The 26181-nt window shown below is 34.8% G+C and overlaps 1 protein-coding gene across 1 annotated transcript in view; it reads right to left on the bottom strand.

Annotated features, from left to right (window-relative positions):
- The window catches only part of MYOZ2 (myozenin 2), a 34946-nt gene extending 9741 nt beyond the window's left edge, over positions 1–25205 (bottom strand). Inside the window, exons 1-3 of the mRNA XM_059395301.1 lie at positions 25130–25205; positions 9282–9451; positions 3366–3495 (exon numbers count right to left, since the gene is read on the bottom strand). Of these exons, the coding sequence (XP_059251284.1) occupies positions 3366–3495; positions 9282–9451; positions 25130–25205 (376 nt within the window). The remainder of the gene's footprint in view (positions 1–3365; positions 3496–9281; positions 9452–25129) is intronic.
- Positions 25206–26181: the final 976 nt, after the last annotated feature.

The raw sequence follows: 26181 nt of genomic DNA, 5'->3' as shown, positions 1-26181 counted from the left end.
TATTCAGCACAGCCTCAGCTCCTGCCATTCTCCTCTCACATTTTTATGCTCCAGAACTTGGATCTGCTTGACACATCTTGTGTCCCCTCATGCTTCTCTGCTTGCTCCATTAGTTCCCTGTGCCTGGAATGCTCTTTCTAATTCTTGCTACCTGGAAATTCTTACTTTAAGCCTTGGCTTGAGGTTACCTCTTCTATTTAGCCTTTCCTATCTCCCCCAGGAAAGCAGAGTTACTTTTCTTGTGCTTTCCATTTGTATGGTGTATAGAACTCCATTATCATAACTAGCACATTTTATTTCCCATTCCTTTCCTAAAAGTGATCAGATATCAGCCATCTAGAAACTGGAAATTTTAGAATTTTATATTTTAAAAAAAGTCCTTGAAATCCCACTACCCTAATACAATTATTTTACCTTTGTGTTTTTTTCTCAGTTTTTTCACCCATAAACATAATGATCACATAACCGTAATTCTAGTAAACCTTCTATCTAGTATCTTTTATTCCTAACCAAGTTAGCTTAGAATATTTTCATGGTTATAATCACTTTCATAAGACTATCATAATAACCTACTACATTGAAAGATGATAAGGGGTCTAATCTTTTCACATTTAAAAAATATTCCTGGTTTTCTAATTTCTTTTTATAGGTAGAATTAACTAATAACTCTTTTTTGATATGCTGAATTATGTACAGGAAAGAATGTAATATGTTTAAGTTCTCAGATACATTACATTTCAACAATGCTACATGATAACATAAATACTGTCCTTAACACAACTGATTTAAATTCAAAGAACTTAATTCCTGCAGTATTATGGCATCATAATACTCTTATTGATTCATGTTTGAAGAAACTTTTCAAAAAAGCTTTTGGATACATGGCATATTAACCAATAATAATTCTTGCTAAATTAGGTAAGCTTAAGTTTGCTTCCTCAGTTTGCTATACTTTTCAACTTAACAACCAAGAAGGAAGGGTCCATTACTCTGTTTCAGGATAAACTATCTGATGAGCTCCATACTCCCCCCTTTTCTTAATCTATGTTACATGGACATTTCATAATATTTAATAACTGGATATTTAGATTTAAAGCACTGTATGAGTTTATACTTTTAAATGTTCTACTTATATATGTATAAATTTACACATATGTGTGTATATATATATTCCTGACAGTAAATAAAATGCATATGATATTAAATTATATATGCAGAGAGAAAGTGAGACAACAAATGTAACATGAACTTTTGTACTGTCTCAAGGGTGAATTCCTTGAGGGTAGAGATGAATTTTTTTTTATTCCTTTTGCCGTGACATGGTTTACAATGATGACCATATAACAAAAGTTCTAACACAGTGTTGAGAGTACCAGACTGAACCAACACAAACATTTCTATATGTCTTCTCTTTACTATTTAAGAAAACAAACAAAAACACTCCAAACATTAGAAATCAGAAGGTTCTCAAATAGTGGTGGGAGCTAAAAGGATATGTATGTGTTCTTTTCTGTTTTAAGGATGTAAAGTTGATAGGGAAAGAATTTACTTTAGCTAAGTACAGTACTGTCCCTCTTATCCTTGGTTTCACTGTCTGCAGTTTTTCAGTTAAAGGCAGTTATCCTGGTTCCGTCCAGTCCTGTCCCAAAGCAGCTAGCTGCTCCTTCTTCTGACTCATGGTCAGAGTCAATAGTAGCCTAATGCTATGGCGCAGTGTCTACATCATTCGCCGCACTTCATCTCACCACACCGGCATTTCGTCATCTCACATCATCACAAGAAAGGTGAGTATGGTACAATAAGAGATTTCGAAAGAGAGAGAGACCACATTCACATAAGTTTTACTACAGTGTATTGTTATAATTGTTCTATTTTGTTATTGTTAACCTCTTACTGTCCCTAATTTATAAATGCAACCTTATTTTAAGTATGTATGTATGGAAAAAACTTTGTATATATAGGATTCGATACTACCCACAGTTTCAGGAAACCACTGGGGTCTTGGGTGTATGCCCTGTGGATAAGGAGGACTACTGTACTTTATTATATGGTTGGGAACTATATTTATCACACTTAATTCTCAGAACCCTGTGCAGTGAGATTTGTTTTGCTTATTTTACTTATGAAGACAATGGAGACTCAAAGAGAGTTACTTTCTTTCCCAACACAGTAGTAAAATGGGCAGGGATGGATGGAGCCAGAAGGCTGAACCCAGCCAGGTCTGTCTGATCCTTAGGCTTGTTTTTCTCCTGTGTGCTTAACACTGTGTATGTAGAATCTGTTACCTGCTTTGCTGCCACACACACACACACACACAAGGCTACTTGAAAGCCATTTGAGAACTTTATTATGATGCTTCACTTAAGAGTTCTATGCATTCTAAGTGTGTTCTTGGTCTCCTTCAGAGCTATTTTGTCTATCAATACTTTTTCTCATGGTGTTCAGTAAGAATGTACTAATAAATTTAAGCACATCAATGACTGAGTTAATTTATTTTTAAGTAAGATTCAATATGGTACAGTTGCTTTACTTACATATTTTCAAAAACTGGCTATTTGAGAAGAACTCGAATCGCTTTTGCTAAATTTATTGCTTATTTTACAAAAATATGACATAGATATTGTTAATTTCAAGTCTTTAAAAAATCTACTTTGTACAGTACTCTTGAAGGAATACTTGAAGGTACTTGCTGTCATTTATTTTGAAAAGGTGTTGTCTAAGTAGATAATTCTTGTGACATTTAATATTTCAAAATATAACAATATTTCTGAGTAACATATACTCATTAGATAAGGATTTATGTCTCTTTTAAGATAATAAACAAATAGGCAATCTTGAAGAATTTCATTTAACATCCTTTAAGGAAGCAGAGAATAATGATAGTAACCTCCACAAGGTCAATTTCACAAGGCATCTGTAAATTTGGTAACTGGATTTAATTCTTGATCAATCAATGAGTTTATAACCATTTGTGACCTCAGTTTCTTAATTTGTAAAATGAGGACTGTAATAAATATATCAGAGTTATTTTGAAATTAAAGAAGACAAGATTAGCACTTCATAAATTATAGTCCTATACAAATAGAATTTCAATGTAATTATAAGTGACTCAATTTTTAATATAACAAATACAAAGAACCATCTGAAAGAACATAGTAGAATGTTTTACATGACTCCTTAGATCTGAATCTTTATATTTATCTTGAACTTAACCACAAAATAGATATGTAATGAGTAAAGTCATGTCACTTAGATACCATTTACTAAATCAGCCAGATGACCTGAGTCATAGATTTAAGTGCACAGCAATTTCATCCTGTTTATTTTACTTATTGTTTATTTATTGTTTCTAAGGGAATAGTTACCTGGTGCAATGTTTTCCGGATTTGGGGGACTTCGTGGATCCGGAGTGTTGGGAGGGGTAAATGGGGCTTGTTGTGAGCCACCTTCCAAGTTGCTTCCATCCAGTTTCCCATTCTGCATGGCAATGTTGTGCTGTGTGTGATCAAAAATAAACTCTGCTGAAAACTCAAAAATATTAGACACACTAATATGGAGATACCATATGTGCAAAACTCCACTGGTATATTTAAAATTTAAGTATGGCGCCACTGCCTTGTTCCTTGCGGTCTCAATAGCTTATATGTAATTGGAGCTATTGAATGAGAAATTTTACTGCTACTAACTTAAGATATGTTTTATGATAACATTCCAGTTAATAATAATTAATTGAAGCTTACTATGTGCCAGGCAGTATCTAGGGCTTTGTATCAATTAATTAATGTACTATTCACAAAGTCCCCATAAAGGTGAATCTATTTAATTTTTAAGTCTTTAATAATCTATTATTATAGAGCATACTGGCCAAATATTTGGCTTAGCCATTGTTACATTACAATCTCTATTTATATTGTTTATATTTAATTTTAATTTAAAATTTAATCTGAAATTTGAACACCAGCTGTATAAAAAAATATACTTGAAGCTGCATAGATCTGTAAAAGGAAGAATTTGGGATTTCTAGGAAACAAAATGCTTAAAAGAGATGTTTGTCTTTTAAGTTTTAGCTGAATTTGTTTTATGATTATAATTTAGGATTTATTCTATGACATTAATACAGCACTTCTAAAAACAGTTAATCTTCATTTTAACAGAGAAAAAAGACATTTTAATAGGCAATGTTCTTAGAAGCATGACTAGGCCTTATCTCTATAATAAAGAATTGTTTTAATTATATCTGGGAAATATTTATATTTTATTTTATTTTTTAAAATATTTTATTTACTTGACACAGAGAAAGAGAGAGAAAGAAAAAGAGCACAAGCAGGGGAAGCAGCAGGCAGAGGGAGAGGGGGAAGTAGGCTCCCTGCTGAGTAGAGAGCCCTACAGTGGGGCTCCATCCCAGGACCCTAGGATCAGGACCTGAGCCAAAGGCTTAACCAAATGAGCCACCCAGACATCCCAAAATATGTGTTTTAGAAAAGACGCCAACTGGGGCGTGGGTGGCTCATCATTAAAGGTCTGCCTTTGGCTCACGTCATGATCTTAAGGTCTTGGGATTGAGCCCCGCATCAGGCTCCCTGCTCTGTGGGAAGCCTGCTTCTCCCTTTCCCAGCCCCCTGCTTGTGTTCCCTCTCTCACTGTGTCTCTCTCTGTCAAATAAATAAACAAAATCTTAAAAAAAAAAAAAAAGCCAATCTATCTAAGAAGTATATAAAGTCAATTTTTTTAACCCTAGAAAGAAAAACTTAGTGAAGAGAACAGCAAATAAAAACCAACTTTGACCTTTCTCTGTGTGACATAAGCAAAAAATAATTGGAGATGCTTTTTCATTTCTGCATTCATTTATAATGATATGGTGGAAAATAATTTTGTATTTAATACCAAAATAAACTTCACCCTCATTTTCAGGCTTCACCCAAACAATAGCCTCTTGCCAGGTGATTTTTACAAAATTCACCTTATTCTCTGCAGCACCATGGGTAAAGCTGCTGTGGAAATGAATAGGGCACAAGTAAGCAATGGTGAGTTGGCTTGTGGAAAGGTGCAAAGACATGAGAGGTAATGTTTGTTAGGTGAGCACAGGGTTTGATTACTAGGCAGAAGAGCTGATATTTTATTCTGTAGACAATAAAGAATAATTTCTAAATACTAGTGTAATGCTGTACTCAGAAATATTAGTATTTAGCATTTTGAATGTAGTTATTATCTTAACTATTAGACTTATTTGACCAGATTAGTATTTTTCTCACTCTGAACTTATACCACCTCTTAAAATGTTAATTATAAACAAAAAACCAGTTGAGATAAATATAGAACTATCATGCATTTAGGATTCTTTTTCTAAGTTCCGTGAAATGCATTTCAACTAAACTTACAAAGCATTCTATCTATGGTGTTTTAAGAATTGTAATACTGACTTTCATTAGAGACTTTTTCCTGGGGATTAGTGAACAGGACAATCAACTGCTTCTAGCTAGTCATTAATTATCAGGAAGACACCCAGTATTGCTATTGTCATTGTTAAGTATACAAACAAAGCCTAATAATAGTTGGGTAGCAACTTACTTTAGTTATGACATAAGCCTTAAATTATAGAGTTCCATCATATGTGATTCCCTTCATGAAAAGTTGAAGAGGTAAATGAAAATGTGTTTCTTTTTATTTCAATTAAGTTGACCCTAAACAAAATAAAACTAATGCAGCATCTTATAGGTTATAAACATAGAAGTTATAGATAAGGTCTATTACATGATTTCTGTTGAAATATCAATAGAAATAAAAGGATTTTTTAAAAAACCTGTTCTATAATTTGTACTAAATACATAGAAGTTATTTTACTTTTTATAATATACTCACTCTTTCCCCAGTATTATATAAGATCTCAACAGATTTCAAAAGTCCATAATTACCAAATATGTATGTAATCTTTACTATAAAATGTAGATTGTTTTCTTTAATATCATTTTATAGTGATTTGTAGAAGATAATTTGAATTATCATGAATCATTCTTCTATTTTATTTTTCCTTAAATGCTCATTTTCTTCATCCATTTTATTTTTTTGTCTATTGGTGCAAGAATTTCACAAGTTGGGGTACCTGTGTGGCTCAGTCAGTTAAGTGTCCAACTCTTGATCTCAGTCCAGGTCTTGATCTCAGGGACGTGAGTTCAAGCCCTACATTAGGTTCCACATTGGACATGGAGACTATTTAAAAAAAAAAAAAATGGGGGGAGGGCCCTGGGTGGCTCAGTGGGTTAAGTCTCTGCCTTCAGCCTACGTCATGATCCCAGGGTCTTGGGATGGAGCCCCGATTCGGGCTCTCTGCTCGGCAGGGAGCCTGCTTCTCTCTCTCTCTCTCTCTCTTTCTCTCTCTCTGCCTGCCTCTCTGCCTACTAGTGATCTCTCTTTCAAATAAATAAATAAAATCTTTTAAAAAAAAAGAATTTGATCAATCATGAACTAAGGGTTCAAAATTGGCTTGTGTAGCAAGCAGTGGATCTTCATTTCTTGTTAAGAAAGCACATTTCCTGTTATTATTTATGTCATAAAGTTTGTGTGGCTTGAATATGCCAGTTTCTCAGCAGCAGAGTGTGACCAAAAGCTGACCTATTTTTTTAATTTTTAAGATGATACTTAATATTTGAACAAATGGCATTAAATTACCAGGGAGTTGCTTTATATTTTCATCTAATGATGTCCTAAACGTTATAATAAAATAAGACATGTATATAGAGTTATAATTATTATAATTATTTTGGCAGTATAGCTTAAGGGAAACAGTAAAAGTTCATTTCAGAAAATATAGTCAATAAATTAGGAAAATGTGATTTAAATCATATAAAGATGATTCAAGAAGTAGACTATAAGTAATAGTTGTTTTCTATCTTTCAATGTTATTTTGTTTCCCTTTCACTACACAAAAGCTGTATTTATTTGTCTTTGAGCTCCCAACATCCTATCTAAAACACAGTAGGCATTCAATAAATATTTGCCAAAAGTGTAAATAAATGAATGGAAATAGATCTGAACCTAATATTGTTTTTAAAATTCCTCTCATATTAACAAAGCTTGCTTCAAGTTGCAATCTAATGCCTTGATAAAGCAAATATATCATTATAAAATGTGGCTCACTATTTTCCTCAATAATTTATCATACAGGTCAATTTTAGAATTAAATATAGATCATTAAAGAAGACACTTTAGAGAATACTTGAGTCCATTCACTCATTTTCTAAATGAGAAAACAGGTCCAAGAAAGCAAAGCCAAATTGCATGGCTTGTAAGATGGCTGGGACAGAACCCTGGTCTCCTGGTTTCCAACCCAGTTTCCTTTGATTATACCATGATAAGTGTCAGTACCAAGAATTCTAGAATTCTGAGTGTTGGGTTTCAATCTTCTTTATTATAGTGTTAGTTAAGATAAATGCATATACTTCCTTGAACACTACGTTCCTCATTTCTAAAGAGAGAGTAGATTTCATCAGACTTCAGGGTATTTATGTTATATAACTCAATGACATACAAGTTCATGGTATACATTATTATTGTTTGTTGCTCTAAGTTATTTATCAGCATTTAATTGTTTATTTCAAAAGCCTGTTTTGGACTATTTTATTTATTTAGTGTCCAACTATCTAGGAATACTGAAAAACTATCAAGGCATGTTCTTAGATTTTATGTATAATTAGAATAATTGGCCACAGGTTAATGAAAATAAACTAACACACTGGAGATGAGGGAATATGTTGTGTTTATAATTACATTTAAATACTCATTGCCCCTTGATCCAGAATTGTAGTTAAAGCATAGACTTAAAGATTTAAGTATAAGTTATGAAAACTGGATTTACTCATTTATTCAGATGTCTAGACTTGTAGATGACTTCTCAAAGAATTTCCTTAAGCCACCTTATTTTATACTACTCCTTAAAGCTGTTGTCATTATTAAAAGAATATGATTATATAATTAGACTCCATAAGCTGAGACAGAGATTATTTTAGTCTCACACTGTATTAGCTACAATCATTTTTGATAACTAGATATCAGACATAATTATAGAGTAACATAACATTATATTTATCCATGACTTCAAGTGAAAAATCATCCCTCACAAATGTAAATACTATTGTTCAGTAAGATTTGATGTCTAACTGAATTCATAGTTATAACTACACTTAGTACATGTTGGATGAGGCTTGTTAATGTGCAAAATAGATGATTTCATTTAAGTTATTCTCCATTTATTGTTAACCAGAGAAAACAGACATTTTGAATAACTAACATTTCAGTGTTTCTGGATGTGGATTTTAGTTATATAACTAACTATAAAAGATCTCAGTGAAACTAGTCTGTTTCTTGTAAAGAAGTGAGATGTCCATTCAAAACAACTGATTAGTGACGGCAGCTAGCAAATTCTAGGGTTTAAATTCACAAGTAAAGTTACATACTTCCCATAGCTATAGGAAGAAACCCTCCGTAAATAAAATTTAAAATTGTTATAGTTTACACCACCTCTTCAAATTTAGAACCAATTCTTTATTCCCTTTTGATTCTTCATGCTTGGTACTTTATTTTTAAAGCCAATCCCCCAAAACTAGTTGTTTTCCTGCTATGAACTTCTTCCTTGACAATCTCTCTACATGACAGTTTAAAAGAATATAATATAAATGCAGTATGTAAAATATAATGTAATTAATTTGTCTGTTCATTTGTTTACTATTTTTCAGATGCAGAAAATTTGGTCGAAAGAGTTTTGTCCACCTTGGTTTTGTTATTAATAGGTATCAGACTTCCTTACATGATGTGGAATAAATGCTTTGAGGGAGAGAAGCTCAACTATGTCTGTAGCTCTCAGGCACGTTTCAGTGCCAGGATGTATTCAGCCAGCAAAATGCTTATGCTTACTTTGTGGAGTGCTGTGTGCTTTGGAAGTGTTTCCATCCCAAACATTTAACTGTTAGAGATAAGACCATGGAAACTTTTAGTTCCGCCAATCTCCACTCCCTCTCCCTCCTCTTAGCAGAACACACCAGCTTTTCAGTGACAAATCTACAGGTTTGTCATATCCCTACTGAACTAAAAAGATACTCATAACATATATAATACTTCTTTTGTTTATTCATCTGAACTATTTATTATCATAAAAAAAGGTCTAACAAAATCCACAGAAAAAATACGCTGAATAAATATGTAGAATACTTGTTTGGGATCCAGTGATAGAAATACACTTAGAAATGCTACCTCTTTATTTAGACACCACATAATCAAGTTATACCTACATTTATTTGTGCTTTAGATTCATACTGGAAGTTTTCAAATGTGTATTTATCAGATCTTCTTTGTCGCATCTTAAATAGTCTGGCGCCACGGTTACTGAGATGGGATAATTCTTCCAACATGATGTCTCTGGGGATGCTGACTTTTTTGCCCAGGTGCATGGCATCTACATCTGTAAAACAACATTCATGTATATGAAAACCCCAAGGTAATCATCTTTAAAGGCTTTGCTAAATTCCATAATTTATTACCTGCTATATGCTAGTGTAGTGAGTAAGATAGAGACTCTTTACTCAGACTGCTTTAGGTTGAATCCTAGCTCCCTTACTTTCTCTCTGTATGATTATTGATGTTACTTATTTTTCTAAGCCTGAGGATCCTCATCTCTAAAGTTTGGATAATACCTACTGAATATGCTTGATATGAGCATTAAATAAAATGCTTCATATAAATCACTTATCTATGATATCTGGCACATAGAGTAAATGAAAGTTAGATAATAACACTATTAATATAATTTAGTGTTTCCAAATTTAATGAGTTTTCAAACAGCCCTGCTTATAGTTTTAATAAGTTCTATTTGGCACCCCAAATTTGTATGTGTGTTTCAGCTGTCCTTATTGCTTGAGTGCCTACCCTGCCATCTGTGCCACTCCATTTCCCGATCTCTGTTAAAATACCATTTATTCTACAGCCATCATCAAGGAACCTAGTATAAAGTAGGCAGGTAGTACTGAATGAACAAATCATTCCCAACCTAGCTTATGCTATTTCTGTGAATCCCTTCACTAAATCTCTATTCATAATTATACATGCCTTTTTCATATCCCATAGCACTGAATCACAATTACTTGATTCCATTTTACTTATTTGATAGTTTTCATTTTTTAAATGTTTTAGTCTTTGTGTCCCCCATGCCTTAAATATATGAGATGTTCCCTATAAATCTACGAAATACAATTATAAATCCTGGACATTATGTATATAACATAAGAAGACTTTGAAAGGTGAAGAGAAGAAGACAATTAACAAGGAGACTCAGGACTCAAGGAACAATGTGGTGGTGAGTTCTCTGGGTTTTCTTTTAGCTTATAAATCCCAGACTTGGAGCTAAGATGATAGCATCCCGGACACACCAACAAGTGCTAACGAAAAAAAAACCCTAACAAAAGACAGTTATCATTAGCTAAAGGACTAGGAAAGGAGCAGCCTAAAAAAACAGAAAATTTAGACAATAGCCACTCTACTTCACCAAGATACCAAAGAAAAACCTTGGGTCCTATCCATAGCAACAAGTTCCAGGTGAGGAGCTCAGAATTTTACCACTCTGAGGCTATAAGAAGGTGCCCCAATATTCCCAAAGGGGTGGTATCAGAAAAGCAAAGGAAGAAGCTGGGACTTTCATCTCTGTCAGCCAATAACAACCCTCCTCTCTGAGTGTTAGTGAAGACCATGTGGGGATTTCAAACTAACACCCTCTCCTATCAGTAGTTAAGAGCTCTTCTCCTCAAGTTTCAATGAAGCCATGTAGGGAGCCTGCACTTCTACTTTCACCTGATAGTGATGAGGTGCCACTGTTCTTCCCTGGCTGAAGCAGTGTCAGACCAGTGTAGATGAAAAAGAAGGCTTAAATATAAGAACAAGAGTCTTAGAACATAATGTGAAAATTTCCAAGCTCATAAAAAATCTTTTCATACCAGGAACCAGGAAGATCTCAAACTAAATGAAAATGATGCCAATATGAGATGACTGGGATATTAAAATTACACAACCAAGATTTCAAAGCAGCCATGATAAAAATTATTCAAAGGGCAATTAATTACAAAGCTCCTAGAAAGAATTGAAAAAATAGAAAGCCTTAGCAAAGAAATAAAAAGTCCTGGCAGAGAAATAAAAACTATAAAGACCTAATGGAAAATTAAGGACTGAGGATACATAACCAAAGCAGAAGTTTAACAGATGGAGTCAGTAGCAGAATAGAGGGGAGAAAGGAAAAAAAAATATGTGAACTGGGATATAGAATAATAGAAATCACTCAATAAGAACAACAGAGGAAAGAATAAAATGAAAAAAAAAAAAAAGAAGAAAACATTAGGGGTTAGTGGGACTGGAACAAAAGATACAGCATTTGTGTCACTGAAGACAGGAGAGAAGAAGTAAGTGGGGCTGGAAAAGTACTCAAAGAAATAATGGTTGGAGTACCTGGGTGGCTCAGTCAGTTAAACATCTGCCTTTGGCTCAGGTCATGATCCTAGAGTCCCAGGATCAAGCTCCACACCAGGCTCCCTGCTTCTCTCTCTGACCCCCCTCTTCTCATGCTCTCTCTCTCTCTCAAATAAATAAATAAAATCTCTTAAAAATAAAAGAAATAATGGTTAAAAACTCCCAGATTAGGCAAGAAAGATAAATCTACAGATTCAAGAAGCTAAAGAGTGTCTTATACAAGATAAATCTATAGAATGTCACAAGACATAAACTTCTAAAAATTAAAGACAAAAAAACCTTGAAAGCAGCTGGAGAAAAATGACAACTTACCTATAGGGAGAGGAGAAAATGAGAATTACAGTGAATTTATCACCAGAAACCATGAAAACCAGGAAAAAGTGGCACAAAATTATGGAAAGATAAAACTGTCAACCCAGAATCTGATACCCAGTGAAAATATCCTTTAGAAATGAAGGAGAATTTGAGACATCTTCAGTTAAATGGAAACTAGGAGAACTTGTTTCCTGGAGACCTTTTCTAAAAGAATGGTTTGGGCAGCTATAACAAAACACCAAAGACCAGTGGCTTCTAAACAACAGAACTTTCTTTCTCACAGTTCTGGAGGCTGGCAGTCTGAGATCTAGGTGCCAGCATGGTTGGGGTTCTGGTGAAAGCCCCCTTCTGGGTTCCACATTGATGATTACTTCCATCTTGTGTTCTCACATGGTGGAAGGGACAGGTAGCTCTCTTGGACCCATTTTATAAGGGTACTATCTCTTTCACAAGGACTCCACTGTCAAGACTTAATCATCTCCAAAGATTCCATCTCTTAATAATCACAGGAGCATTGGGACTTCAGTATATGAATTTGGTGGGGACATGAACATTCAGACCATAGGAAAAAACTAAGGGGAGTTCTTTAAACAGGAAACAAAATATAGAGCAAAGAAAAACTACAGTGAGCAACAGTGTGGGTAAGTACAATAATCTTCCCTTCTCCTCTTTAGGTTTTTAAATTATGTTTGATGTTAGAAGCAAAAACTGATATAATATAAATATATATAGAAGAAATAGTTAAGACAATTATGTTATAAATAGAGGAGGATAAAGGGACATGAAGGTAAGTTTTCTGTACTTCGCTTGAATTGATAAAGTGATGACATCAGGAGACTTTGTTTATTTATATATTTTTAAAGATTTTATTTATTCATTTGTCAGAGAGGTGAGAGAGAGCACAAGCAGGGGGAGAGGCAGGCAGAGGGAGAAGCAGACTCCTCACTGAGTAAGGCCCCTGATGCTGGACTCAATCCCAAAACTGTGGAATCATGACCTGAGCCAAAGGCAGACACTTAACTGACTGAGCCAGCCAGAGATCTTGTCATCAATAGACTTTGATAAATTATGCATATGTAATGTAATTCTTAGAGCAACTACTAAAAAAGCTATTACAGATAGACTTGAAATCACTGTGGATAAAGAGACACGGAAATCTTAAAAATGTTTAAGCAAGCCATAGAATTAGATTCTACTGAACAACAACAGAATGCCCATATGTGATCGTGGAACATAAATGACGGTAGACCATATCCTGGGCCATAAAAAAGACCTCAACAAATTTAAAAGAGTTAAACTTGTGCAGAATGTGATTTCTGGTTACAGTGGAATCACATTAGAAATCAGTAATAGAGGGGCACCTGGGTGGCTCAGTGGATTAAGCTGCTGCCTTCAGCTCAGGTCATGATCCCAGGGTCCTAGGATCGAGCCCTGCATCGGGTTCTCTGCTCTGCAGGGAGCCTGCTTCCTCCTCTCTCTCTGCCTGCCTCTCGCCGATTTGTGATCTCTGCCTGTCAAATAAATAAATAAATAAATAAAATCTTAAAAAAAAAAAAAAGAAAGAAATCAGTAACAGGAAGATAATAGGAAAATCTCTAAATATTTGGAAACTAAACAACATACTTCTAAATAATCCATGGGTCAAAGAGGAAGTTTCAAGGGAAATAAGAAAAAACTATCATTGATTTGAATGAAAATAAAAACAAAGCATGTCAAAATTTATGAGATATAGTTAATGCAGTGCTGAGAGGGACATTTATAGCACTAAATGCGTACACTAAGAAAAAGAAAAAGTCTCAAATGAATAATCTAAGCTTCTACCTTAAAAACCTAGAAAAAGGGTGTACCTGGGTAGCTCAGTCAGTTAAGTGTCCAACTCTTGGTATCAGCTCAGGTCAAGACCCCAGCATTCTGAGATCAAGCCCAAGGGGAACTCCGCACTGAGCATGGAGCCTGCTTAAGATTCTCTCTCCCCGTCTTCCTCTCTCCTTCATCACACACCCCCTGGCTTTCATGCATGTATGCATACATTCTCTCTCTTTCTCAAAAAAAATAAAAATAAAAACAAAAGACCTAGAGAAAGAAGAATAAAATAAACCCATAGCAAGCAGAAGGAAAGAAATAATCAATATAACAGCAGAAATCAAAAACTAGTTAAACATGGAGTTGAGTTTTGAATGATAAATAGCATTGACAAATCTCTAGCTAGACTGACATAGACAAAAATATAAAAGACACAAATTACCAATGATAGGCATGAAGGAAGGAACTACAGGAGCAATAGACACTCTAGATAGCAAATGGATAATAAGTGAATACTATTAACCACATTATATATTAATTCACATAAATTTGAAAACTTAAAAAAAGTCACCAATTTTTGAAAAACACAAAATGTCACATCTCACCAGTATGAAGTAGAGAAGTTGATTAATCTGTAAATACGATCTAATTTATAATTTTTAAATATCTCAAAAAAGAAATCTTCAGAGCTAGGTAATTTCACTGGAGAATTGTACGAAACATTTCAAGAATTAACACCCAAATAATAATCTCTGCCTGAAAATGAAGATGAGAGAACTGTTCCAAGTTTATTTATTAAGATAATATTACGCTGATACCAAAACTGAGAAGACACAAAAATGAAAGCTACAGACCAATATTCCTCATACATATAGAAGCAAAAATCCTTAATAACATATTAATAATTAAAATTCAACAAGATATAAAAAGAATTCTATACCATGAATAAGTAGAATTTATTCCAGGGATATTGACTGCTTTAATATTCAAAAATCAATATATTCTCCCATATTAATAGGCTAAGAAGAAAAATTACATGATCATACCTTTGGGATAGAGGGTGGAGCAAAGCACGATTAAACGACACCACAGACACAATTCATTAGAGGAAACACTGATAAATTGAACTTCATCAAAATTAAAAACTTTTGCTCTGAGAAAGACCTTTACATGAATAAAAAGACAAATTACAGAGTGGGAAACCATATTTGACAACAAGCTAGAATATATAAAGAACTCTCAAAACTCACAAGTAAAAATGCAAACAATCTAATTAGAACATGGGCCAAAGACATGAAGAGACATTTCACCAAAGAGGATATACAGATGGCAAATAAGCATACACAAAGATGTTCAACATCATCAGTCAATTCAAATTAAGGAAATGCAAATGAAGACCATAAAGCTATGTCACTATCAGAATGACTAAAATGAAAAATAATGATTGCTCCTAAAGCTGGGGAGGGTATGGAGAAGCTAGATCACTCATACATTGCTCTTGGAAATGTAGAATGGTACAACCACTCTGGAAAGTAACTTAGTAATTTCTGTTAAAAACCTACCATAGAATTAGTAGTAACACTGGGCATTTATCCAAGTAAAATGAAAGCTCATGTTCATGCAAAAAGCTATGTACAAATGTTCATAGCCGGTTTTTTTTCTCAATTAAAAACAAAACAGAAATAATCCAGACGTACTTTAATGGGTAAATGGTTAAAAACACTGTGGTCTATCCATACCATGGTACTCAGCAATAAAAAGGGAAAAACTATTGAAACATGCATCTCCTGGATTTATTTATTTAGTTCCAGAGAACTACACTGAGTGATAAAAGCCAATTCCCAAAGGTTAAACACTGTATATTTAAATCATTTATATAGCATTCTTGAAATGAAAAAATAGAGAGAGAGAAATAAAGAGCAGAGTAGTGATTGGCAGGAGTCTCTTGACTGTATTAATGACAATATTCTGATTGGGATAGTATACTATAGCTTTGCAAGACATTACCTTGGGGAAAATTAGGAAAAGGTACATGATGCAACAGCTCTGTATTATTTCTTAGAATTGCATATGAACTACGATTACCTCCAAAAAAAACTACCAAGCCATAAAAAGACATGAATAATCCTTATTGTAAATTGCTAAGTGAATGAAGCTTGTCAGTAAAGACTACACACTGTATGGTTCCAACTACATGATATTCTGGAAAAGACAAAATTCTAGAAGACAGACAAAGAATCAATGGTTGCCAAGGGCTTGGGGTGGGGGAAGGGGAGGAAATAGGGATAAACGAGTAGAGTACAAGGGATTTCTAGGGCAGTGAGACTATTCCCTATGGTATTATAATGGCAGACATATGACATTATGCATTCATGAAAGTCCATAAAACACTATAACACAAAGAATGACCCCTAATGTAAACTATGGACTTTAGCTATTTTTTTTAAAGATTTTATTTACTTATTTTAGAGATAGAAAGTGTATGTGTGCATGAGGAGTAGAGAGAGAGGGAGAGGGAGACAATCTCCAGCAGAGTTGGCACTGAGTGTGGAGCCCAACTCAGGGTTTCATCCCAGGACCCCAAGACCATGACCCCAGCTGAAACCAAGAGTTGGATGCTTAACCAACTGAGCCATGCAGGTGCCTCTGGACTATAGTTTTTAATAGTGTATCCGTATTGGTTCATCAGCTATAACCAGTATATCACACCAAGACAAGATGTCAATAATAGGGGAATCTATATGTTGGGAGGAGAAGGGGTATATGGAAACACACTATTTTCTGCTTAGTTTTTCTGTAAACCTGAAACTGCTCTAAAAAAAAATTAAGTGTATTATTAAAAAAAAAAACTTTAATGAAAAAAAATTCATAGCCTTCCCCCACCCCACCCCCAAAGCAATGCAGAGCAGCTTTGTCTGATCTCCCATATGGAAAAAAAAAAAAAATCTATGCTATACATGCTTTACAATCCCCAGGGAGGCAGAAATTACCTGTGAAAAAGGATTGGAGGAAGAGAGCAAAGTAAATGAGGGTGTTTTATAACAGTTGCCTAGGATTTGCTTGCCAACCCTGCTCAGTTCTACAGGGAATATTCACCTTTGTTTATCTGCCAGTGTTTGGAATCTTTTTTACTGTGTTCTTGGAACATGGAAGGAGAAGCTAGGTTATTTTCAACATATCTATGAATATATACCTCAGTATTCTGGAGAGAGTTTCAACCTTTTGATCCTTTTTTTAAAAGATTGTATTTGTTTATTTGAGAGAGAGAATAAGAGAAGGAGAGAAGCAAACTCCCCACTGACAGAAGCCCCACGTGGGGCTCAATCCCAGGGTCCCAGGATCATAACCTGAGCCAAAGGCAATGGCTTAACCAACTGGGACACCCAGGTACCCAACTTTTTGATTCTGTAATAAAAATAGAAATTTCCTTTTAGATACAGAGGATAGAAGAAACAGTATTGCTTAGACTTTGTGCAGTTATGGGAAGGGGGAATCTCCTTTAAATGTTTATCAAAACAATTCAGTCAGCAATGAGAGAGAGAGAGAATAAAATAGTAACACACACACAAAATCAAAATCTACAGATTTTTTTCCCATTGAACTTTTCTAGAAATACATATTCTATGTAATGTAATATATTATAAATAATGTTTTTAAACACATTTATGTTTCTCCTGGAAAACTTTTCTAATGAGACATTTTCAGAAAATGAAAAATGCCCCAAAACAGGCAGCCACTAGAAAATGCAGAGATGACATTCTTCATAGTTATGGAATCTTTCTCCTTTTAATTAATGCTACAAAGTTTTTCCATAAAGAAACCGCAACAGAAATGCAACTTTTTTTTCCTCCCCATTTCTGTTACTGGTTTGAGTCATTACAAATAGTTAAATGAAAAGAGGGTTAGAAAAAGGAATAGCATATTATTATATTAATTTCTCTATCTTCTAAATTTCAAGCTATAGCGTAAGTTAAATTCTGTGACACCAAACATGTTTGAGAAAATGTTTTTATCGCATGGCCCTCTTCCTAATAGCCTCCTGATATTCACGGATTCCACCAAAGTTTCTGAAATAACCACATGACTTAAGTAGGTTCCATCCCGCTGCTCCATATGATTTACAGTAGTCTTCTGCGGTGTGTTTGACCAGACTTGATCAGCTCTGTGATTGATTCAGAAATCTGATCCAGGTCAATGAGAGTGACTATCAGGAATTTTCTCTGTGAATGTTGTGCCAAAGATGCTTTCTTTATACTGCCGCATGTAAGCACAGAAGTTTATTGCCCAGGAAAATGTTGACAGGTACTTGGTAGAATAATAGAGCCAGGCTTGGGGTGAAACTTACCCCAAGGAAGTCAAAACAGAGACAGAGAAACCGGAGAATCCTTGGTGGCATACTTGAGTGGCTAGATGAAGCTCTGAACTTTTCAGATGTATGAGTCATAAATTCCCTTTATTGCTTAAGCTAGTTGGCTTCTGACTTTCTCTTTTATTCAACTAAAAGCATGCAGATATAGTTATTCTCTCCAGATCTTCATGCTACTGATGTAGATTGAAAAAGTGTATTAAGATTAGAGTCGTAAGGAAGAGTGAAGAAGACCAGCTTAAAAGCCTGGAAGTGGGGGCCTCAAAGAGGAAAGAGAGCAGAGAGAAGAACTATAACAAAAATGGATATACTGTTGGTCACAGACTCATCAGGTTTCATAAGAAACATTCACTCCTTTTAAGCAAAGCACTAGAACCCATTGCTCAAGTTGCTTCAAGGAATAGATGTTCAGTAAGAGCCATAAGGAACTTACCTACCCTTGATGTCAGGGATACCAAGAAATAATCAGCTGGAGCAATCTGTTATTATTAGCAAATTTGTATCATGAGGGAGAAGAAGTGAGAGACAAAAAGGAAAAATGAGAGGGTGCATAAAACAATGCACTCAACCTCTTTTAATATTCTTCATACTCCATTCCACTTCTTCTGAGCCTACATTTTCTCCCTCCTGCTCTGTGATAGACAGTGAGTTAACTAGCTTTGAGCGGCCACCTGACAGAATTCAGAGTCTCTGGGGCCAGAAATACTGGATGATAATTCAGCACTAGAGCAAGCTTCTACTAGCTCACAAGAGTCAACTGATAAATTTTCAAGAGTTCTGTGAGCCAGTAGTTAACTTCCGTAAACATAGCCCTAATTAAAATTAATTAAGTTTAATAATTAGATAATGTATTTAAAAACAAAGCAATAAATACTCAAACATATCACTTTCAAGTCTTTTTACTGCATTTTGCTATTATCTATGCTCCTGATGTTATTTATATCTGTTTGTATTTGTATGGTAGAAATACTGTATAATGTATTACTGTATATATTTTCCTGAATCTCCACTCAGAACCTTTTTGATGGTAGCTTGAAATCAGCTGTGGTGGGTGTATTTATTCCATAGAAATTGGCAAACTCTAGAAACCAAGGCATTTCTCCACCCCAAAGAACCCACTGTTTACTAGCAAGGTACTAGACACAGGAATATGTTAAGCCAACCTATTTTGCATAAACAAACAAACAGCAAAGAAATATCTAAATTCTCTAAGGTTTTCTTCCCTTCCCTTCCAATAGTTCAATTTATAACTAGAACAGGAGTTCCAGACCATCTGTGAGGGGGATCTAATGTTAAGAATACTTTCATTACTTAAACTTTCAGAGTGTAGACACTGTCAAATGAGCACATAGAATCCAAGTTCAGCTGTTCCCTGCCCTTTATTACAAACCCCTCTGTAGGTTCTCAACAGTGTTTTTAATCTGGATGCCTGATAAATGACATAACTTATTCAGGATACATATCTTTGCCTTGATGGATTAGAAGGTTTTTTTGTGGCATTAGATGATCTATTGAAAATAATATTTCTAGTGATGTCACTTATAGTAATCCAGAATTTTCCCTTTGTTCTTTAAAGATTTTATAGGACTTGATATATTATATTTTTCTATTATTTCAAGAATCAATGATTATTTATGAACAGTTGAATATGTAATTATAAATTGATACATACATATAATCTAAGGGTCTTGATGGCCGTAACCAGATTAATTTCTACAAAAAAAAAAACCCCACAATTCTTAATCTACTAGAAATATTAAATAATTGTTAACCAATATTCTTCCTCAGTAGTATCCTCAACTGTACAACACTTTGATAGTTAAACTAAGATTTAAAATCTTATGTTAAAAAGTTCAAATATTGATTTTTGAGTATACTTTCCCTCTTCATTTCATATTGTGGAGTCCCATTACTATGAGTATTAGAAACCAAATGGAAAATTACATTTTACTGAGACAATATGTGATCTTCAAAAATGTGATCAGTTCCTTTTTCAAAGCTTGCATTAATATATAGTATTATGAACAACTATTGGACTTAAGTTGCTCCAAAAGGAAACATTATTTTTTTCACTTATTTCATACATTAACATTCTGAAACTTGGTCAAATGATTTGTGAGTGCACAGGTAGTTCTACACATTTCATGGGAAATTTTGATCCTACCAAAAGCTACATATTTAGTTAGATCAGTGAGTCTAATTCATAGTTTGTAAAGATACTCATTTACACATAATTGTAGTAAGACCAAAGATCTTTTTAAAAAAATCTCTTTCCTCATGATTCCCTACAATTCTGGTAAAATGGGCAAAACCACTTGAGGGGAGTTAACTGAAACGGACTTGCTCTAAGGTGGTCCTATCGATTTCCTTAGAAGCTTGAGACCAACGATTTTCTCTGTACTTGCACAGGTTTCCTGCTTGTTTGCAGATAGTTGGCCTAAGTGGATTGAATAATAGTGCATAAAATATGCATTATTTCAAAATTTAACATACATATATACATCTTACATGAAAAATAATAGTCCAGACTGTGATTTTTGAATAATATCTGGAAAGACTACAATTGATAATAAAGTCATTAATAATTTTCTTTGCATTAAGAAATTGATTTTGAAATCCATCTGCGATTCTTTAACTTTCTATTTTATATCTCTTTGCCTTGATTTGAATTCTACAGATATTTTATAAAGTTTTCAAAAACTTACTATTAAAATATTATCATTTAATAACTGTAATTTTATAAACATTTAAGAAAATGAGATTACCAATATACTGAATTACACAATTTGAATTACACAGTTATCTAGTACTGTTTATAAAATGCACATGTACAACCTATTAGAGTGAAAAAGACAACAAAGAAACAAGGATGATAGACTAGTATGGTTGGACTTAAATACTGTGATTTCTACTTAGGTGGTAACTAGAATTTAGCCTACCTCTCTGCTGCTACTTTTCTGAAGGACCTTATTAGAAGTTAGAAACCTATGGCATGCTCAGAAAATCTCTGAATTCACAAGATGTTACTGCATACCAATTTCCAAAGAAACCCATACTTTTCGGGGGGGTTATGGAACACTAAAATGAAAAGTTAAGCCAAGGAAAACTAATAAACTTGTACACTGAAGCATTTGGTTAAGTCCTTTTATTCCCCCAACTTTTCATATTGGATCTGTGGTATTCAAGACCTTCTTAGCATCCTAATTTTAACATTGATAGCTTGATTTTTAAATTATAGTTTAAGATATGCTGATGCAGGAAAAGCAAAAGGGGTCTTCACAAACCTTCCATCTGAATTTCTAGATTTTATACTCTATACTTTTCAAAATACCCTTGAAATTTATGTCAATATTATCAGTGTCTTTGTTATTGGAGAAACTCAAATATGTTGATGTTTGACTACTGCACACAGCTCAGTAAATCAGAATCATGGAATTTTAGAATTAAACGTATCAGTAGATCCAAACCCCTCATGTTCAGATGAGGCATCTGATGTCTGGTCTGGAACCCAGGGCTCCTGGTACCATATCAACAACAGCACTCCATTTAGAACCCAGGCTTCCTGTTTTCAGACCACAAAGCTAAACTCTTTTCCTTAAGTCACAAAAACATGCTGCTCAGTCCTCTTCTGTTTGCTGGGAAAAGCTGTTCACCAGTCATGCAAGGAAAAATTAAAAACATAAACAAAAAACATGCCAAAACAGCCCTCACAGAGCCCCAGTGAAAAAACTGTAGAGTGACTGAAGCAGTCTTCCGAGACACTGTGGTCTTCTCTGTTTCTGAAGTTCTTCTAAACTGTCAATTTTATCTGTGTGTAAGCCCCAGGTACAATATATGCCCAGTTTTTCTTGTAGGTATTTTCACTCCAGTTCCTTTTCCCCACTACTTCTTTATTTTATTATTATTATGTTCAGTTAGCCATTGTATAGTACATCATTAATCCTTGATGCAGTGTTCAGTGATTCAGTAGTTAAGTATAACACCCAGCGCTCATCACAGCATGTACCCTCCTCAATACCTGTCACCCTGCTACCCCTTCCCCTCACCCACCTCCCTTCTGAAACCCCCAGATTGTTTCTCCAGGTCCATAGTTTCTCAAAATTCATCTCTCTCCCTGGTTTCTTCCCATCCCCTTCTGGACAGATGCCAGTTGCTCTAGAGAGCATCGCCCCCCTTTTTCTGTCAACATATCACTCCCTATCATTTGATGCTTCCTATCTCTCTCCCTCCTCCTCCAGTATTCAAGTCTGAAAGAATTACTGAGTGAGAGAGGAACAGGAATAATAGCAGAGAATATGTACTAATCAAGAGTAAATGGCACAGGGCTGGTGGGCATGAAGCTTTGATAAGCCAACTATTCTTGCCCCCACAACTAATTCATGCACGGATAATAGCAAAATATTTGTGTATTTTTGCCTTTCTATTAGAATAGCACTTGTTAGATGGTAGCAACATGGTTCTCTTACTTCTGTATAAATCCCAGAAGTTTTGTTTCACGGCAGTAACATAAGACAACTACTACCATCAGCTCTACTGCTTCTAATATTGAGGCTGAGCATCATGATGACCATGATATAATGACATAACGATATGAAATTATGGAGCCTTAGTGTCAGGGGATACTTTCTATTAATTATTTGTTGGGAGTGTGGTATATTTGCTGCTGGGACATAATCTGACATGACAAGTATAATGGATCCATAATGAGTAACAATTTGAGGTATAGTTAGTAGAGGGTGGAAGTTATCTACACTTTTACTCATTCTATCCAGTTCTGTGTATTTTAGTCTAGGTGGGTAGGATTTTTCATTAATTCTTTGCAGTTATGTCTCCTTCAGAGGGCATGAGTGCTCTCCTTTTCTGATTCTTACATTTTCCTACCAATTGATCTCAGAGGTTCCCCAGATATAGTATCTCTCCCAGACGATAAGAAGGGAGTGAACTTGCAGTTCATGTTAAAAGACAATACATTTAGTCAGCTCGTTGTCGTGTGTCATTCTTCCCCAGGTTATTAGACATTTTTGAAAAGTGATATAAGAAACAAAGGAGTTACAACATACAAAAGAAAAAAGATCCTGATGCACAAGGAGAGGAGGTGAGAGAGGGTTTGGAAAACATCTTTCTCTGTTCAGTTTTATAAAGGAAAATCCAGATCACGTTTGATTTACTGAGTGTTATAATTAAGATCGAAAGAGTTGCATGCTCTATCTTAAATTATCCAGATTTTTTCTGCTGCGTAATATTTGAAAGTTTGGAAGATTATTCCCACAAAGGTATTTTTGCAGTCTGTCTCATCTCTGCATCCACGACAATTCCTGACAATTCTAGACAACATGTCATATCCAGGTAGTAAAATTCCATATAAGGTGTCAGAGTAGAAATGAGAGGGAAATTATTTAAGCAGTTTCAAAAAGTACTACAGCTATTTTATCTGAGATGAGTTCAGAAAGTCTGCAATCATCCTGCATTATCGGGATACTTGACCTCCAAACACAGGCAGAGCATGTGACTCCACTTAAAGGGGTTGGAAATCTACCCGTGACTTGGGAGGGAGGCTTCAGCAGACTTTACATGGTGGTACGATAATAGTTTGGAGAGTTTTTTCCCCTTTGAGATAGAATTGTATTTTTTCTTTATATTTCATAAACACAAAAGTTATGTTATAAGAAAAAGAAAAAGATATTCTTACCCTTGTAGGTCTATGTCAGGGCTAACATAGAGTAGAATCCAACACATGATTTAAACTGGGAATACATTAAATGGATCAATTGATTAATGATTAGAATGCAATTAGAAAATAACTTAAGTCCAGTTTTAAGGTAAATAATTTATTCCCAAACTCAGGTGTTCATCTAGTTTTTCCTTGTTGATCAGGAAAACTATAAAAACAATTTCAAGCAAACTACCTGATGCAGGAACTACAAAGAAGCCCAAACATTTAAAAGAAGTGTGAATTTTTTTTTAACTTTGAACAGGTACAAGTTTAGTTCTAGAATCTGATCAGAATTATTCTCACTTTATTCTGGGCTAGTCTGACATCGTGATAAAACAAGGAAACTAAATCGAATCCAGGATGCTAATTTTAAATTGCAGAAAATAGAAAACGAAACTTAACAGGACTGTTTAGATATAACTACATTGTTTGGGGGCATATCTAAAACGATCTTTGATTGGTTCTATGCAGTGTGCTTTATGGAAGGTGAAATATGAAAACACTATACTTACCCCTGTTCCTGGCTGCCCCCACCAGATCTCATGCCTCTAGGTCTCAATAGTGTTCAGGTGAAAGGTTACATTCCTTGTCAATGGAGGGAAATAAGGAGGCATTCTGAAAACTCCACAGATATATCTGGAATGGCTCAAATCAGCCCGTAAAAGCATCTGGATATTCTACCCATTTTCTTTAAAAATCGATGCTATCCTTTGCTCATAAAGTTGACTTTCCTTTATAACAATCAAAATGCAGTTTATAAAGCATTGCTTTTTAGAGTTATTTGCTAGAACTTAAGGAAAAGGAGAGTGGAATATCTGCTTGGATCTAATTTATATTAAATTTTTTTGAGTCGTATGCTTTGAGACAACATAAACTTTATATTTCCCTAGAGATTATAAATAAAAGTAGATTTCTACCGAAAATATCTTAGTAAGCCAATTACTAAATATGAAGCCTTGTTTCAGGGTTAAAGAAATTCACAATATGAATTCCAACATAACAGCTTTTGTACAAAAAGGATGATAGAATATAATTTAATGTTTATGTAATATAAGGTAAAAGAAATCAAGATATGCCATGTGGGTTGGACCATGAAGACAAGTATGAGACCTGTCCCAAAAAGGAATTGAGAGTGATATTAACTTATAATGTGAAATGTGAAAGGCAAGCCAAGCAGAATGTACATCAGCTGTCTGATTGCTTCATTCCTTTAGAGCAGTTGTTCATCTGAAAATAGCTTTCAGATGAGAAAGGATGACTACAAAAGGATTAGTTACCATAGGCTTTTCTACACCCGTAGAGCTCCAGGTTTGTTATGACAGAATAGCAAGAATTTAAAGGAAGTAAACTATAGAATATTAAATAACATCAGGAAGGATCTTTGTTAATGCTGAGCTATAGTAATGCTAAAAAAGGATTTTTATTGATACCATTTCCATGGATTTCCTTCATGATGGCTGATGCTTGCTGTTTTCTCTGCTTCACCATGGTATCATGTGAAAGCATGGTTTTTTTTTGTTCCCTGTAGAAAATAAAGGAAAGTTATTGAGGCAATGTGAAGAACTCATTTGGAGTGTTTTATAATCATCCTTTTGAAAGAGAGCATTTATTATTGCTTTCTACTGAGTGACTTTACTATGCATTCTCTATCTGGTGACAGAAGATGTTATACATTGACAGGCAGTGTCACAATGAACAGAAGATAATACTCAGAGTTTCAGGCCCAGTCTTATCTATACACTTGTACAATGGTCACCAGGCAATGAGAAACAATGAAAGAGCTGCCTTCTGTCCCCTCCCTCTTTCTTTTCCACAGTGTATTTTAATCTGTCTTTGTTTCCTTGTTGGCCTTCATTTGTATCAGCATCACGGTACATCAGTTCTAGCAAACTGTAAGAATGAAGAAAGCACACTAGATTAAACCAGAACTCTTTGGCGGTGACATTTTAATATTAGCATCAACAGCTGCCCTTTAAAGCAAGAATGCCCATTTATGAGTCATAACTCTGAACCTCCTCGGACAACTGACTAATAAAACATTTTAGGAAACAATATACTCACCTTGCTCTTAGACCGTGCTTTTCAGCAGGGATGAGCCCCAATTTGTAGAGGGAAGAGTGGAGATGGAATATGGATGGCACTGGGGCCCGATGGTTTTTATCCCTGAGCCTGGGAAGGCATGGTCCCTAGCTCTGACTCAAACTAGGGACTGAGCCTTTCTGAAGAGACTGGCATCCAGCTGACATCAACTGACTATATATAGCACCAAATACTTCAGCTACTCATATCTTCCTGGCGAAAGGGAGGAACAGAGAAAGATTAGGTTCTCTCCATTGTGTTTCTAGTTTGCGAGATGGTTGAATGAACATACAGAAAGTTTTTATGGAGCACCTTCTCTTTGAGGAGATGGTAGCCAAAAGGGATTTTTAAAACTTTTTAAGATGTGGATCTTATGCTACACCTTATTGAGGTGGCAAGAGAC

The sequence above is a fragment of the Mustela nigripes genome, chromosome 1 (genome assembly GCF_022355385.1).
Source record: "Mustela nigripes isolate SB6536 chromosome 1, MUSNIG.SB6536, whole genome shotgun sequence".
NCBI classification, from domain to species: domain Eukaryota; kingdom Metazoa; phylum Chordata; class Mammalia; order Carnivora; family Mustelidae; genus Mustela; species Mustela nigripes.
Note: the sequence above shows the minus strand (reverse complement) of the source record. Positions and strands in the feature narration are given on the sequence as shown.